This window comes from Lithobates pipiens, unplaced genomic scaffold, assembly GCF_037356315.1.
Source record: "Lithobates pipiens isolate NorthernLeopardFrog02 unplaced genomic scaffold, aLitPip1_a1.2 Scaffold_28, whole genome shotgun sequence".
Classification (NCBI taxonomy): Eukaryota; Metazoa; Chordata; class Amphibia; order Anura; family Ranidae; genus Lithobates; species Lithobates pipiens.
The window spans coordinates 31,599,946-31,616,203 of NW_027507789.1; the positions used below are offsets into that span (position 1 = coordinate 31,599,946).

The 16,258-nt window shown below is 42.9% G+C and overlaps 1 protein-coding gene across 1 annotated transcript in view; it reads right to left on the reverse strand.

The window, feature by feature from the left end:
- LOC143935280 (protein-glutamine gamma-glutamyltransferase 5-like) overlaps nt 1-16,258 on the reverse strand; it is a 71,131-nt gene that overhangs the window by 46,451 nt on the left and 8,422 nt on the right. The window contains exon 3 of the mRNA XM_077459027.1: nt 10,966-11,208. Coding sequence (XP_077315153.1) covers nt 10,966-11,208 — 243 coding nt within the window. The remainder of the gene's footprint in view (nt 1-10,965; nt 11,209-16,258) is intronic.

The following is a 16,258-nucleotide window of genomic DNA, read 5'->3' on the forward strand; positions in this document are numbered from 1 at the left end:
AAGCCCCTGTACACACGGTCGGAGATTTCGACAACCAAATCCATCGGATTTTGTCTGTCGGATTTTGCCCGTCGGATCTTGTCCGAAACTGTTGCATACACACGGTCGGACTAAGTTGTCGAAAAATCGGATCATTCAGAACGTGATGACGTAATTTCGTTACAATGGGACTACGTTCAGGCTAGTAGCCAATAGCTTTGATGTAGGAATTTGATCTGAGCATGCGTGGCACTTGGTCCGATCAAAATTCTCTACACATGATCGTATGTCCGATTGAACCAGTTGGTCGGAAAATATTTCCAACAAGTTGGAAAATTGGGTCCGACGGATATTCCGACGAAATCAGTCCAATGCATACCACACACAGTCGGATTATCCGATAACACGGTACGATAGGACACATTCCGACGGATTCTCCGACCGTGTGTACAGGGCAAAGAGTGAGAGCTGAAAATTGGTCTGGGTATGAAGGTGTATATGTGCCCTGTATTGAAGTGGTTAAAGAAGAGCTCCAGGTTGCTGTGTAAAGATTAAAAGTCAGCAGCTACAAAAACTGTAGCTGCTGACTTTTAATAAACAGCCACTCTCCTATCCCATGATTCAGCGTCTTCCTCACCCTGGTAGTGGCCATCATGTGTGCCCCAATAATAAAAGCTGTTGTTAAAAGCAGCAAAACAACATATGAAACCAACAAGCAGATGCGAAGCCATTGAGGAAAGTAAAAGATAGGAGTAGTATTCAGGAGTATAATGGACAGAAATGAAAGTGGTTTTAAAGCCTTAAGGTTTTCTTTTTACAGTACATTAAGATAAAAACCAAGCCACACTGTTTGTGTCTATATGCGCAGGCAGCACCGCTCAGACTCAAGTCTGCATGAATACCCCCATAAAACCCTCAAAACAATAGTACTCTGTCCCTTGAAATATAACTTACATATAATCAATGTATAAGTGAGAACAAAAACAAAGTGCAAGATTTCGGGGCAGCACAGTGGTGTAGTGGTTAGCACTCTCACCTAGCAGTAAGAAGGGTCGCTGGTTCGAATCCCAACCACAACACTACCTGCCTGGAGTTTGCATGTTCTCCCTGTGCCTGCGTGGGTTTCCTCCGGGTACTCCAGTTTCCTCCCACAATCCAAAGACATGCAGGTAGGTTAGTTGGCTTCAGTCAAAAAAATTGGCCATAGTATATGAATGGGGACCTTGGATTGTGGGCTCCTTGAGGGTAGGGACCTATGTGAGTGTGCAATGTACAGGGATAGGGACAGTTGTGGACACTCGGGTTGAGCTTGATGGACTGGTGTCTTTATTCAACCTAACTAACTATGAAACTATGAAACCTCTTTTCTTCAAATTTTAATGAGTGGCCACGATTCTTGTTAAAATAGGTGTTTGCCTATTGTGGGGTCACCAGTACGGTATTTATACATTGAAATCATATCCCCTCTCAAGCGTCTCTTCTCCAGAGAGAATAAGTTCAGGGCTCGCAACCTTTCCTCATAACCAATGTCCTTCAGACCCTTTATTAGCTTTGTTGCCCTTCTTTGTACTCGCTCCATTTCCAGTACATCCTTCCTGAGCGGTGCCCAGAACTGGACAGAATATTCCAGGTGCGGCCGGACCAGAGTCTTCTAGAGCGGGAGAATTATCATTTTATCTCTGGAGTTGATCCCCTTTTTAATGCATGACAATATTCTGTTTGTTTTGTTAGCAGCAGCTTGGTATTGCATGCCATTGCCAAGCCTATCATCTACTAGGACCTCCAGGTCCTTTTCCATCCTAGATTCCCCCAGAGGTTCTCCCCCCAGTGTATAGATTGCATTCATATTTTTGACACCCAAATGCATTATTTTACATTTTTCTACATTAAACCTCATTTGCCATGTAGTTGCCCATCCCATTCATTTGTTCAGATCTTTTTGCAAGGCTTCCACATCCTGCGGAGAAGTTATTGCCCTGCTTAGCTTAGTATCGTCCACAAGTACAGAGATTGAACTGTTTCTCCCATCCTCCAGGTCGTTTATGAACAAAATAAATAGGATTGGTCCCAGCACAGAACCCTGGGGGACCCCACTTCCCACCCCTGGCCATTCCAAGTACTCCCCATTTATCACCACTCTCTGAACTCACCCTTGTAGCCAGTTTTCAATACATGTACTCGCCCTATGGTCCATGCCAACGGACCTTATTTTGTACAATAAACGTTTATGGGGAACTGTGTCAAATGCTTTTGCAAAATCCAGATACACCAAGTCTACGGTCCTTCCTTTATCTAGATGGCAACTCACCTCCTCATAGAAGGTTAATAGATTGGTTTTGCAAGAACGATTCTTCATGAATCCATGGATATTTTTTTCCAATTTTACTGATGCTTACCTTTTAAAATGTTTTTAATTTGCTGTTTTGTTAGGGAGGATGGATGATATGTAAGCTCTTCTGTAACAATGCATTTTTTTTTACACAATCTGTTGCATTTTTGACTATGTTGTGGTACCACCCATTGGGGTTGTCAGTTGTTTTTCCTTAATGTTAGACCTGCTATGTTTACAAGAAGCTCAGGGGTGAACATTGCTCAAATATCCTTCTATATAAATGGGCTTGCAGTTGAGCAATGTGACAGTTTCACAGCCTCAGTGGTGATTATCAATGTTATATAAAAATGTACTGAAACAAGGAGGGAGTGCCATTGCCAACGGAGTTCCAATACTGAGACACATTGGGTGTAGTAAACATTCCTGCTCTTCTCGTGACCTTTTCATTGCTAAGTCTTCACATAATAAGCAAAATCTTCAACGAATTGGCAGGGACTATCTTTATTATTTATTTATTTATACTGATTTTATTCTTGTTGAGTATGTGGATCTATAAAATATTTTAAAATGATGGGTGTAGCCTTCACTCTGCCTAAGATACTAATTACCACCCTAAAGGTATGCGCTTACATTTGACTCACTCCTATGAAAATGATAAATTATAGTATATATTAGTATTAGTATAATATATATATATATATATATATATATATATATATATTTTTTTTTTTTTTTTTTTTTTTTTTTTCAAACTTCTTTTTATTGAGTAAAAGGGAAGTATGGTTACAATATCAACAGGTAGGTGTGTTTATTTATAGAGACACGACCAGATCACAGTAGAAAAATGTAAACAAAAGAAGATCATAGTTGACAAATATGGCGTTGATAGTAATATTATGTTGCATCTAAAACAATTACAACGGTTACCAGTACAGCGGTTCCATAGAGGAGGGAAGAGTAGTTCTATTTATAGGACATATGATGATCAGAATGCGTAAAATGTTACCATTACTCCCTACCTTTCCTAATTTATGATCATCGTGTGTATAGGTTAGTGTATGCCGATTTATAGTATAGAGTATGTACAGTAGTTGTTTGCTCAGCTTGCAGATCTGGTCTACCACAGGGATTTAATAAGGGGGGGGGGGGGTGAAGTTTAACATAGGGGAGCTATAGGAGAATGGGTTTGAGGGATAAGAAAGGACCTAAGAGGTGTGTTGTGGTTGTTGCATTATCAATTTTGTGTCTGCGTATAGTGTCTGCGTATTTGTTATGGTATGTATTGGTATGTGATCGGTTAGGGGAAGTTGCGTGGGTTTGTCTTAGTGAAGTACTGATATGTCATCTGTATGACGGTTTCTTATACTGGTAAGGTGTTTACCGACATGTGAAATTATGCATGCAGCCAAGTATCATTTGTGTGCAAAGGGTAAGATGTAGGCAGTGGTGTATTTAGGTTTTGTGCTGAATAAATAGCCTGAATAAACTCGTGCACCCCCTCATTTAAATACGACCAACCCCTTCCTGTCAAGGCCACACCCCTTCCCGTTTAATGCCCACCCTGTTATATGTAAACCACACCCCTTCCTCTTGATGCTCCATCTTTTGCTCTTAGAGACTCAACTGCAGTAGACTCCTGCAGTTGGATTTTCAGGTGCTTGAAGATAGTTGAAGCTGCTCAGGCTGTTCAAAGCAATGAAAGGCTGACAGCAGCCGCAGCCATCCTTAATGTTTACATGTAATCACTTTATGGAATGATTATCTATGGTGAGGGACAGATGACTGTCCTTGGACACAAGCTGTTTGTGTCCTGGAGTGATCATCTGTCCCGAACCCCAAGTAATTGTTCCATGTGAGATTAAATTTGAATACCGGTGCACAACTGCTGCTAGCCTGTCACCAGTTTGTATGGTCTGAGCTTTATATTTTTGTGCAGGAGTCGGGAGAAGGGGCTTTTCTTTGTGCGGGTTGGGGGGAGTGAACAGCTTTTTTGCTGCCCCCCCCGTAAAGTGCTGCCCTAGGCCTGGGTCTTGTTGATCTAGGCCAAGATACATCGCTGGATGTAGGGAGTAGGGATGAGCCGAACACCTCTGGTTCGGTTCGCAGCAGAACATGCGAACAGGCAAAAAAATTGTTTGAACACGCAAACACCTTTAAAGTCTATAGGACACGACAATTCATTATAGCCGCAAGTACTTTTAAATTACTTTTTTTCCTTTAGAAATGTAATTTTGTGCAGGGACTGTTCTAAACACGAGACAAATGTGACAATTTACAGGCATACTATAGACACCCACCAAGTACGAAATTTAAAGGAATATTTCACTTTTATCGTTTCACTTTAATTTTATTTATTATTATTTTATTTATAAAATTTTTATTAAAATCACTGCTCTCGAAAAAAAAAGATAGTCTTTAAAACTTTTTTTTGCATTGATACATGTCCCCTGGGGCAGGACCCAGGTCCCCAAAAACTTTTTATGATGATACCATGCATATAAGCCTTTAAAATTAGCACTTTTGATTACTCCCATAGACTTTTAAAGGGTGTTCCGCAGCTTTCGAATTTGCCGCGAACACCCCAAATTGTTCGCGATTCGGTGAACAGGCGAACACCCGTTGTTCGACTCGAACATCGGGCTCATCCCCGGTAGGAAGGTTCATCGTTTGAAGATATTGTTTGGATGATTTAAAGTGGATCCAGCAAGCCCATAGATTAGTAAATTTATGTGGGGAGTTTTGGGAAATTGACACGAGTTCCTCAATTTCTGCATTTCTATTTATTCTTTTGTACCAGTCAGAGATGGAGGGTACTCTCTGTGTGCCCCACAGTGTGGGTATGCACATTTTTGCAGCATTAACTAACATCATGGCTAGTGATTTAAAGTAGGGTGTATCAGTTGGTTCGTGGTGATGGAGTAAGAATTGTGCAGGTGTGTAATTCAGGGAGTATGTGGTAATTTTTTCGATACGTTTGTGTAAAGGAGAAGTGTGTTTTATTCAATTTTTAAGGTCTTCTGTAATAGTCTTGAGAAGTGGGAGATAATTTTTCAGGAAGAGGTCAGATAGTTTTGCGGGCAGTTGGATCCCTAGGTATGTCATCGCGTCTGTTTTCCATATGAATGGGAAGTTTTGCTTACATTGTATGACTTGTGGATCTGTTAGGGTTATGTTGAGGGCGTGTGATTTTGTGAAGTTTATTTTGAAGTGTGCTATGAACTGGAATAGGCGGAAGTCTTTGAGGAGGTTTGGTAGGGTTACGAGGGGTTTAGACAGGAACAAAAGGATGTCACCAGGGAATGCAGCTGTTTTGTATTTTTTTTCAGCTATGGTTACTCCTTGGATATCCATGTTTTCATGTATCTTGCATAGAAAGGATTTGAGAGTGAGAACAAACAAAATGAGGTATTAGGGGCATCCTTGTCGTGTGCCATTTTTGATCTGGAAGGGGTTTGACAGTAGCCCAACACGTATTTTCACTCTGGGATTCTTATACAGAGACATTATGAAGCTTATCAGGCATTCGCCGAAGCCTAGATTTTGTAACACAGCATCTAGATAGTGCCAGGCTAACCTGTCAAATGCCTTCTCTGCATCTAACGATAAGAAGAAACCAGGAGTGTTGAAGGTGGTGAGCCAGTGATGGATGTTCAGAGCTTTGAGTGTATTGTCCCTGGCTTCTCTTCCCGGGATAAACCCTACTTGATCCCTCATTATTAATTTTGTGAGTATGTAGTTGGCTAGAATTTTTGCAAAGATTTTTAGGTCAGTGTTTAAGAACGAGATAGAGCGATAGCTTGAGACTAGTTCGCTGTCTTTTCAAGGTTTAGGAATAACACAATATCCAATAAGGTATTGGATATTGTATTTGGATGAGATAGTAGGTTGACGTCAGCCTAGGTAGGGTTGCACAAAGACAATTATGTTAAGGATACATTGAGTGGTACATTATAAACCAGAGCGATTGCACGTTAACTTCATGACCTGTGAAGGATGTATGAATTTACAAGGCGTAAAATTATCTTGTGGTGTGCTTAGTTCAATAAAACAATAAAGACTTGTTGCATTGTTTAGTGTACTTAGAGTGAAGTAGAAAGAACGTGGAGATATGCATTGTCAGTTTATGCTAGGAATACTCAATAGGGATGGCCTTGCGGTTCGCCCGGCGGTCGGTTCGTGGCAAATTTTGCGTGTTCGCGGTTTGCCAAACCGGCGGACTTCTGGCGCTGTTCGCGCTGCGGACATATGCGTTTAAATTGTGAAAGAACTTTGACCCATGATGACACATCCATCATGGGGTACAGGACAGCCAATTGAGACATTTCAGCACATGGACAATTGGACATTCCCCCTACCTTATAAATAGACTTTATCTGGCGGCCATTTTACATTCTGTCTTTTGTCAGTGTAGGGAGAGGTTGCTGTGTGGAGCAGGGACAGACTGTAGTGACACAAATCGCTAGCTATTAGGTCCACAAAAGTCCTTTTAAGGACTGGTATAGGTGTACAGTATATAGGGTTCTGGTGCACTGCTGCTGACTGCTGTGCTACTGATTGCTGAGTGCACTGCTGACCGATTCTGCAGCTGTCTTTTGTCAGTGTAGGAACAGGACGCTGTGTGGAGCAGGGACAGTCAGTTTAATCACTAGCTATTACTGTTAGGTCCACAAAGGTCCTTTTAATGACTGGTATAGGTGTACAGTATATAGGATTGTACACGTATAATATACTTTCTTTCAAATATAGAAAGCCTATTATACTTGACTGCTATGCTGCTGAGCTGATTGCTGCCCAATTCTGCAGCTGTCTTTTATCAGTGTAGTTGCTGGTATCAGTGCTGCTGTCAGTGTTCTCTATCTCGTGCTGGTGTCAGTGCTCTCTCTCTACCTCTGTGCTGGTGTGGTCTCAGTGCTCTCTATCCCGGTGCTGGTGTGGTCTCAGTGCTCTCTATCACGGTGCTGGTGTCAGTGCTCTCTATCACGGTGCTGGTGTGGTGTCAGTGCTCTCTATTTCACTTCTGGTGTCAGTGCTCTCTCTCTATCTCGGTGCTGGTGTCAGTGCTCTCTATCTCAGTGCTGGTGTCAGGGCTCTCTATCTCGGTGCTGGTGTCAGTGCTCTCTATCACGGTACTGGTGTCAGTGCTCTCTATCACGGTTCTGGTGTCAGTGCTCTCTATCTCTGTGCTGGTGTCAGTGCTCTCTCTCTATCTCAGTGCTGGTGTGGTCTCAGTGCTCTCTATCTCGGTGTTGGTGTGGTCTCAGTGCTCTCTCTCTATCTCAGTGCTGGTGTGGTCTCAGTGCTCTCTATCTCGGTGCTGGTGTGGTCTCAGTGCTCTCTATCATGGTGCTGGTGTCAGTGCTCTCTATCATGGTGCTGGTGTGGTGTCAGTGCTTTCTATCTCGCTGCTGGTGTTAGTACTCTCTCTCTATCTCGCTGCTGGTGTGGTGTCAGTGCTCTCTATCTCGGTGCTGGTGTCAGTGCTTTCTATCTCGGTGCTGGTGTCAGTGCTCTCTATCTCGGTGCTGGTGTCAGTGCTCTCTATCTCAGTGCTGGTGTCAGTGCTCTCTATCACGGTGCTGGTGTCAGTGTTCTCTATCACGGTGCTGGTGTCAGTGCTCTCTATCACGGTGCTGGTGTCAGTGCTCTCTATCTCGGTGCTGGTGTCAGTGCTCTCTCTGACGGTGCTGGTGTCATTGCTCAGTCTCTATCGCGTGCTGGTTTCAGACAGTGAGGGAGATAGCAGCAGAGAAGCCAATCAGCAGGCAGTGCCAGCACCATGGCTGAGGATCAGCACTGGACTGGCACCTCTGGACCACCGCAGTGGAGCCCTGCATAGGTGGGGGTAATGGCCGGGCAGAGGGTGGGGCTCAAGCACAGGTTGGCACACTGGGACACTGGCACAGGACTGCGCTGCCCTGACTGTGGCACTGATCATCTCCTGCACCCCCTTCATAGCCTGCCCTGACCTTGCCTCTCCTCCATGGCCTTCATGCGATCCTGAATTGTCAAAATTTAACAGGTAAAAAAAGAATGCTTGTCGTTGTCGATCCCGGATTCACTTAATACTTTTGTTATGTCAGTGTCCATGTTGTGGGACTATGTGTGCACAGCTAGTAAGTATTTTGTGGCTGAAAATATGACCTGGAGGTTTTTAAGATTCGCCTGCCATTAAAGTCAATGGGGTCCGCTGCAAACTTTTGCCCGCGTTCGTGGTTCGCTTTCTCAAAACGTCCCGTCAGAAGTTCATCCATCACTAATACTCAATATAACATCCAATGAGTTGCTCAAATATAGTTAACTTACAAACTCCTATGTATAGAAACCTTTGTTAAATTTTTGGCTTAAACTTGTTTGAGAAAAAGAGACGCTAGTTTTCAAGGTATATCCTATCTACCTCTTTACGCTTATTGAGGGAATCAGATTACTCCATGTTGTAGGTTTGCTTACAGGGATCTAAACTGTGTAAGCAGATATTGAGGTGGGGAGGATTTAAAAATGCAGGTTAGAGAGAGGATAGGATATGTTCCTTGTAGCAAACATATAGTCCCGGGCTAACTTGTCAAACCCCTTCTCTCCATCTAACAATAAGAAGAAACCAGGAGTGTTGGAGTTGGAGCAGCCAATAATAGATATTCAGAGCTTTGAGTGTATTGTCCCTGGCTTCTCTGCCCGGGATAAACCCTACTTGATCCCGCAATATTAACTTTGTGAGTAGGGGGAGTATGTGGTTGGCTAGAATTTGTGCAAAGATTTTTAGGTCAGTGTTTAACCACTTCCCGACCAGCGCACGACGATGTACGTCGACAGAATGGCACGGGCAGGCATATTGGCGTACAGGTACGTCCAATATTTGATGCCGCCCTGCCATCGGGAGCCCGCTGCCGTATCGGCCTAAACTGAGGGAAAATTTTTTTTTATATATATTTTTGGGGGATATTTATTATAACAAAAAGTAAAAAATTATGCGTTTTTTTTCAAAATTGTCACTCTATTTTTGTTTATAGCGCAAAAAATAAAAACCGCAGGGGTGATCAAATACCACCAAAATAAAGCTCTATTTGAGGGAAAAAAAGGACGTCAATTTTGTTTGGGAGCCACGTCGCACGACCGTGCAATTGTCAGTTAAAGCGACGCAGTGCCGAATCGCAAAAAGTGGTCTGGTCTTTGACCAGCAAAATGGTCCGGTCTGCAAGTGGTTAAGAGCAGGGATGCTGTTAGAAATCACGTGGCCCCGTACAGCCTACCTGACAGGGCCCCCCAAAAAATATCAAAACAATATTGTTTCTAAAAAAAAAATCATTATTAGCGGACACAAACATAACATAACTTATCTTAAAGAGGAAGTAAACCCTGATGAGTTTACTTCCTCTTTCATTCCCTGCAAAGGTAAAGCATAATGGACTACTATGCATTGCATAGTAGTCCATTATGTGTCACTTACCTGACACAGGAGCCAGCGAAGTCACCGCTGTCCCCTGTAGTTCCGAGCGTCCATCTTCTCGGTGGGTCTCGCCGCTCCGCCGCTGTCATTTGGCCCCATGGTACTCCCTGGTGTCCGGGTCTCAGGCAGAGGGAAACCCAGGCACAGCATTCTGAAACCCGTACTGTCCGGGTCAAAACCGGACAGGTGGCAACCCTAGCTTAGGATGATTTTTTTGTTGCCTTTGAACCCATTGGGGATTTTTACTCACTTCCTATTTCCATGTCAGAAGAATAAGAGTAATTAGTTATCCCTGGGACAGAAAAACACAGACAGCAATATAGAGAAATGGCCTGGTGTTCTGTATGTGACCTGAGGCATATAGAGTGTTAGCTGCAGACCACTTCAAGGATCGATTCACTACATACTATAAGCACCCTGTGAACAAGCAGACTCTGGAAGCCTGTACCACATAATGGTTCCCATTGGTTTAGGTTTCCAGCCCTAGCCCTCGTGGAAGGGAATATTGGGACAGCCCTGAAAGGTGTTGACATGTTTTATCTCTTTTTCAACAAATAAAAATACTTTGTCCCCTTTCACATGAGGCGAATTCCGTTCTGATCAGCAGGGGATCAGCTCACAGATCCCTTTCTGATCGGAGCAGAGTGGGCAGATGTCACATCCATGTCTGTTCAGTTTCTGCAGAGAGGGCACGGGCAGAGCCTGCTCTGCTCTACAGGTGGCCAGGACTTAACGGACTTCGGTGTCAGTTTACCCCTGACTACCCTCTGATCTGTCTAAATGAAAGGGGACAGATCCTCCCCCCCCTTTATTTTTTTGTGGATCAGAACCGGAGGTAGACAGGTGTAAACTGACATAAGTATGTTGGGGAAAAAATGTGATACCATGTTCTGCCCATTTTCAAGGCTAATAGACAAGCTATTGTCAAACAAAAAGGGCATTAGGAGCTGGGCACTGCCATATAAGACATTTAGGAATGCAAACACATTTAAAAAGATAACATACAGCAGATAGTGGGTCAGAAGGAAGGAAAGATGGATTGAAGGAAGAATGGATACAAAACTACTATAGGGATAACAATATACCCTTAAATCACACAAGAGATACAATGCTTAGCGCTTGGCACCAAAGGTGTTTTGAAATGTTATATTTGTGATAACTATACCCATTTCATATAATTTGATTATTTGTGTTGATTCTAATTAATCTTTACCTGGACACCAAGGATTAAAAAGTAAAATGAAGTCCCCCAAGTAATAGGATGTGGAGGTTTCCCAATAAGTTCCTTCCAAGTATAAGCTGTAGCGACCAATGCAGGCTGTGGCTGAAGAACATATGTTGATGGACAGAGAGTTCACACTTTCACTTTCCAGCTCCGCGCTCCAAGTCTTATTGCTATTTATTTTTGTCACTGGGAACTGAATAAGGGTCCCAGATTGTATAGATGAGTGTGGACCTGGATAAAAAAGCCATAAAAAATGAATTATTTTATTTCCATTCTTATGTGTCTTTGCCAATGCAGACCAAAGAAAAAAGGCTTAGTTAGATACCCCAACCCCAGAAGCATTTACTCTACTTTCCTCATTTCCCAGGATCGAGTTGATGTTAATTGATAGTTCCATAAGTTGAAAAAAGACACATCTAGTTCAACCAATAAAAAAATTGATGGTTGTCCCTTCATCTTTTCTGATTGTCTTTCTGATGTAAAATATATTGACTCATGCAAAGGCCTATAACAGTATGCAGTCATATTGTATTCCTTGGTCATTGATCTTTCCAGAACTGTGAGGCCGCGTACACACGGGCGGACTGTTCGCCCAACTTTGTCCGCTGAACAGTGTTTGGGCGGACAGTCCGCTCGTGTGTGGGCTTTCAGCGGACAGTTTCAGCGGACAGTTGGACGGACAAGGTTTTTCGGAAATTCCGAAAAACTGTCCGCTGAAACCTTGTTTCAGCGAACAGCCCGCTCGTGTGTAGGCTTGTTCGTCAAACAAAGTTGCGCGCATGCTCAGAAAGGATTTTCACGCCGAAAGCTATAATGCAGTGTATAGGACGTCGTATTTTTCGTCCCATCGTACGTGCTGTTCACGTCATCGCGCACGGTTTCAGCAAACTGTTCGTTCGTCGTGTGTGGGCATGTCCGTCCATGCTAATTTTGAGCGGACTGTTTGCTGAAACTGTTGGACGGACAAAGTTGGGCGAACAGTCCGCGCGTGTGTACGCGGCCTGAGAGTTTTTTTCACACCAGATAAAATCTCAGCTATTTTTCTGCATTTTTTAGCAATCACGGACATTAAAGACATTCAGTAATGCCATGTACACACCATCGGACTATCCGGCGGACTTAGTCCGGTGGGCAATCCAATGGACTTTGCAGCTGAGGTCCGCCGGACTAAGCCAGCTGGATAATCGCGTGTACGCGGCATAAGGCGTATTTATGTGAAAGAAATGTATTGGAAAACATTTTGCCTGCTGCCTTTTTGGTGCACTGATCTACATTTCCTTACTCTAGCAAACAGTGGGGTCCTTAAAAATGTAACAATTCTGAAAACACATGGCAATGCCCATTAACACAACACATGCATATTAAAGGGCGCTCATGTGTACCAGCAATGAAGGTAACATAAAAATATCATTTTTTCTATCATAGGCTAAAATATCATTGTCGGAATATAAGCAATATAGAGTACCAATGAAATTCAGTAAACTTTTGATGGTCATTAAACTCTTATTGCCGTAATAAATTACGGTTGGCAGATGTATGACCAGACCAGGACAGTTTGAAATGTGGACAAAAAAAACAAACATTTTTCCTGAGCCCATAAATAGTGTAGATATATCACAAGACCTGCGAGTGATGGAGTTTGTCCTTGTAAAGCATAAAGCAACTTACATCTTCGGGCACTTGTGCTCCAGTAAACCTAGAAATCTCTCATGTAAAAATGGGAGTACAGTCTGTAGTTTTATGAGAATTTGACTAAACCCTTACAACACACTTTTTACTACAGGCAAGCCTATAATAAGGCTTACCTGTAGCTACTCTGGCAACCTCCTAATCCTGAACGGTTTAGAAGATATCCCCTGTATTTGCATGTGCCGATGTCATCGGCACATGTGCACTAAAGCAAACTGTACGTGCCGTTGCTTCAGTGAGTGTGCCGTTACCGGTGAGTGTGCCGTTACCATGATACCCAGAAGTAACTGATGTGGGCTGCCGGAGCGGTGTACGAGGATGTCTGCAGGGGCTTCGATCTTAGGTAAGTAATTCATAATGAGCTAGTATGCTATGCATACTAGCTTATTATGCTTTTGTCTTGCAGTTTTGTTTTTTTCCCTACGGTTTACAACCACTTTAAAGCAGAACAAAACCCATTGATCTAAAGTGGAAGTAAATCCTTCTATCATTTTCAGCCGAGGAAGCTGCCATCTTGGCCTCTGTTTAATCTTCAACTGCCATGATGCTGCCCATGTGATCAGTTATGACATCAGTTATTGGATTGTTCGTTTGACAGTTTGGTTGAGAGCACAACCAATGTGTTACATTCCCAGCATGTGCCAGAATGTAACTGTTATTTGAAACTGTTAAATTGATGGGTTTACTTCCGCTTTAACTGTTTCCCAAAATAGTTACATTCAATACAAGTTGTGAATGATAACTGCCATAGTTGCTTGTATCTTTTAGGCCATCAAATGGCTGGTGTCATAACTGAACACATGTTTAGCACCATGGTAACTGCATAGAAAACAGTGGCTAAGATGACAGTTTCCTTGACCGTAAGACCCCTTTCACACCACACCGTCCATAGCGTTGGCGGTAAGACACCGCTATTTTTAGCGGCGCATTTTGGAGGTAAAAGCACCCCGCTAGCGTCCGAGAAAGGGTTAAAACCACCGGCAATACTCCACAACGTTTTGCTGGCGGTATTACAGCGCTGCCCCATTGATTTCCATGGGGAGCAGCAGTGGAGGAGCGGTAAACACACCGCTCCTTCACCGCTCCTAAGAAGCTGCTGGCAGAACTTTTCCCTGACGTCCTGCCAGCGCACCGCTGTAGTGTGAAAGCCCTCGGGCTTTCACACTACAGACAATGCTGCAGCTTTTTTAGGGCGGATTGCAGGTGCTATTTCTAATGCTATAGCGCCTGCAAAACGCCCTGGTATGAAAGGGGTCTTAAGGACAGGAGGGTTCCAATCTGCTTTAATATCTCTAATGGTACAAAAAATATATATATATAGCTATAGATTGATATAGATAGGTTTATATACAGTATACTGTATATATACAGAGAGAGAGAGAAAGAGAGAGAGAGATGCGTTTTTATTAAATTTTTTTCCTGTGGGAAAATGCTGGATCTACTGGATGGGTATCTGAGAATCCTTGGTAAGCAGGGGTTAAAATAAAATGGGGTGGGGGAGCCTGAAGATCTGCTTTAATGCAGCTTTGTATTCATTAACTGGCGCTGAAGTGATAGATACAAATTAAAGTGAATAAATAAAATATTGCAGCTGCTGCAAAAAAGTGCCAAAACTTTGAATATGATAAACGTATAGGAACAGCGCTAGCAAAAAGTGATAAAAAATATGATACAAAAGTGACAAATCTGTGCTCAAATGGATGAACAAATGAAAAGGTGTAAAGCAATATATAAATGTCAAAATACAACAACTTGAAGTGACTGTATGAGTCCAAAGTTCCTACAGGTGCATAAAGTGAATCCCCCTTAGGAGAACCCACTCACCAGACGGGAGGGTTCCTCAGCTTTTCAGTCTGGGATCAAACAAGCAGAAACTACAATCACTGATGATGTCAAAATTCCAAAGGTAGATTGGTCAATGGATAATTGGTGATGGGAAGGATGACACACTTGCTTTTGGGATTTGCTTGACTTAATCACTTCCCCATTCATTTTCTTGCCATATGCAATTCCATTTCTTAGATGTCATGCTGCATTCGTTTTCTTTTTTTAAGCTTCTCTTTCTTATTCTTAATTGGTGATCCAGCCAGTAAGTCTGATGTTTTTCAACAGAACAAGCTCTCCATTCTTCTTTCTCCTGAGGGATTCTGGTTATTCCAACTCCTGTCTGGTGAGTGGTGTCTCCTAAGGGGCATTCACTTCATGCACCTGTAGGAACTTTGGACTCATACAATCACTTCAAGTTGTTCTATTTTGATATTTATATATTGCTTTACACCTTTTCATTTGTTCATCCATTTGTGCACAGATTTGTCACTTTTGTATCATATTTTTTATCACTTTTTGCTAGCGCTGCTCCCATACGTTTATTGTACTCATTAAAGCCTCATTAAATGTACTTTTTTATGTGAATATGCTGACAAGAGACACTCTGATGGAAGGAGAGAGCCAAGGGATAACCCTATCGGTCTCCATTCAGACACGCAGCCTGACCCAGCCCTGCCCCTGCTCTCCCCAGATTGGCTAACTGACTTTCATTGACAGCTGTGAGAGCCAATGGCGCCGCTGCTGTGTCTCAGCCAATCAAGAGGAGAGACAGCTAACACAGTCGGGGAGAGAGATGGGGCTCATGTATGTAATTATGGGGGTGCTGGGGAGACTGCTACACACAGAAGTTTTTTTTAATCTTTTATCATTAAGAATGCATTAAGATAAAAAAAAAAAACGTCTGCCTTTACAACTCCTTTAATCTAAAGACAAACCTGATGAGCAGGCCCTGTAGCTTCCAGCAGGGTGCTGCCAGTGGATATTTAGTTTTTTTCCAAGTTTGCCTTAAAGTAGTTGTAAACCCCTGAAATGAGATGTATTACCTGGGGTCAGTCACTTCTCTGGATATACAGTATCTTGCAAAAGTGAGTACACCCCTTACATTTTTGTAAATATTTTATTATGTCTTTTCATGTGACAACACTGAAGAAATGACACTTTGCTACAATGTGAAGTAGTGAGTGTACAGCTTGTATAACAGTGTAAATTTGCTGTCCCCTCAAAATAACTCAACACACAGCCATTAATGTCTAAACCGCTGGCAACAAAAGTGAGTACATCCCTAAGTGAAACCAATTTGGGCCCAAAGTGTCAATATTTTGTGTGGCCGCCATTATTTTCCAGCACAGCCTTAACCCTCTTGGGCATGGAGTTCACCAGAGCTTCACAGGTTGCCACTGGAGTCCTCTTCCACTCCTCCATGATGACGTCACTGAGCTGATGGATGTTAGAGACATTACGCTCCTCCACCTTTCGTTTGAGGATGCCCCACAGATTCTCAATAGGGTTTAGGTCTGGAGACATGTTTGGCCAGTCCATCATCTTAACCCTCAGCTTCTCTAGCAAGGCAGTGGTCTTCTTGGAGGTGTGTTTGGGGTCGTTATCATGTTGGAATACTGCCCTGCAGCCCAGACTCTGAAGGGAGGGGATCATGCTCTGCTTTAGTATGTCACAGTACATGTTGGCATTCATGGTTCCCTCAGTGAACTGTAACTCCCCAGTGTCGGCAGCACTCATGCAGCCACAGACCATGACACTCCCACCA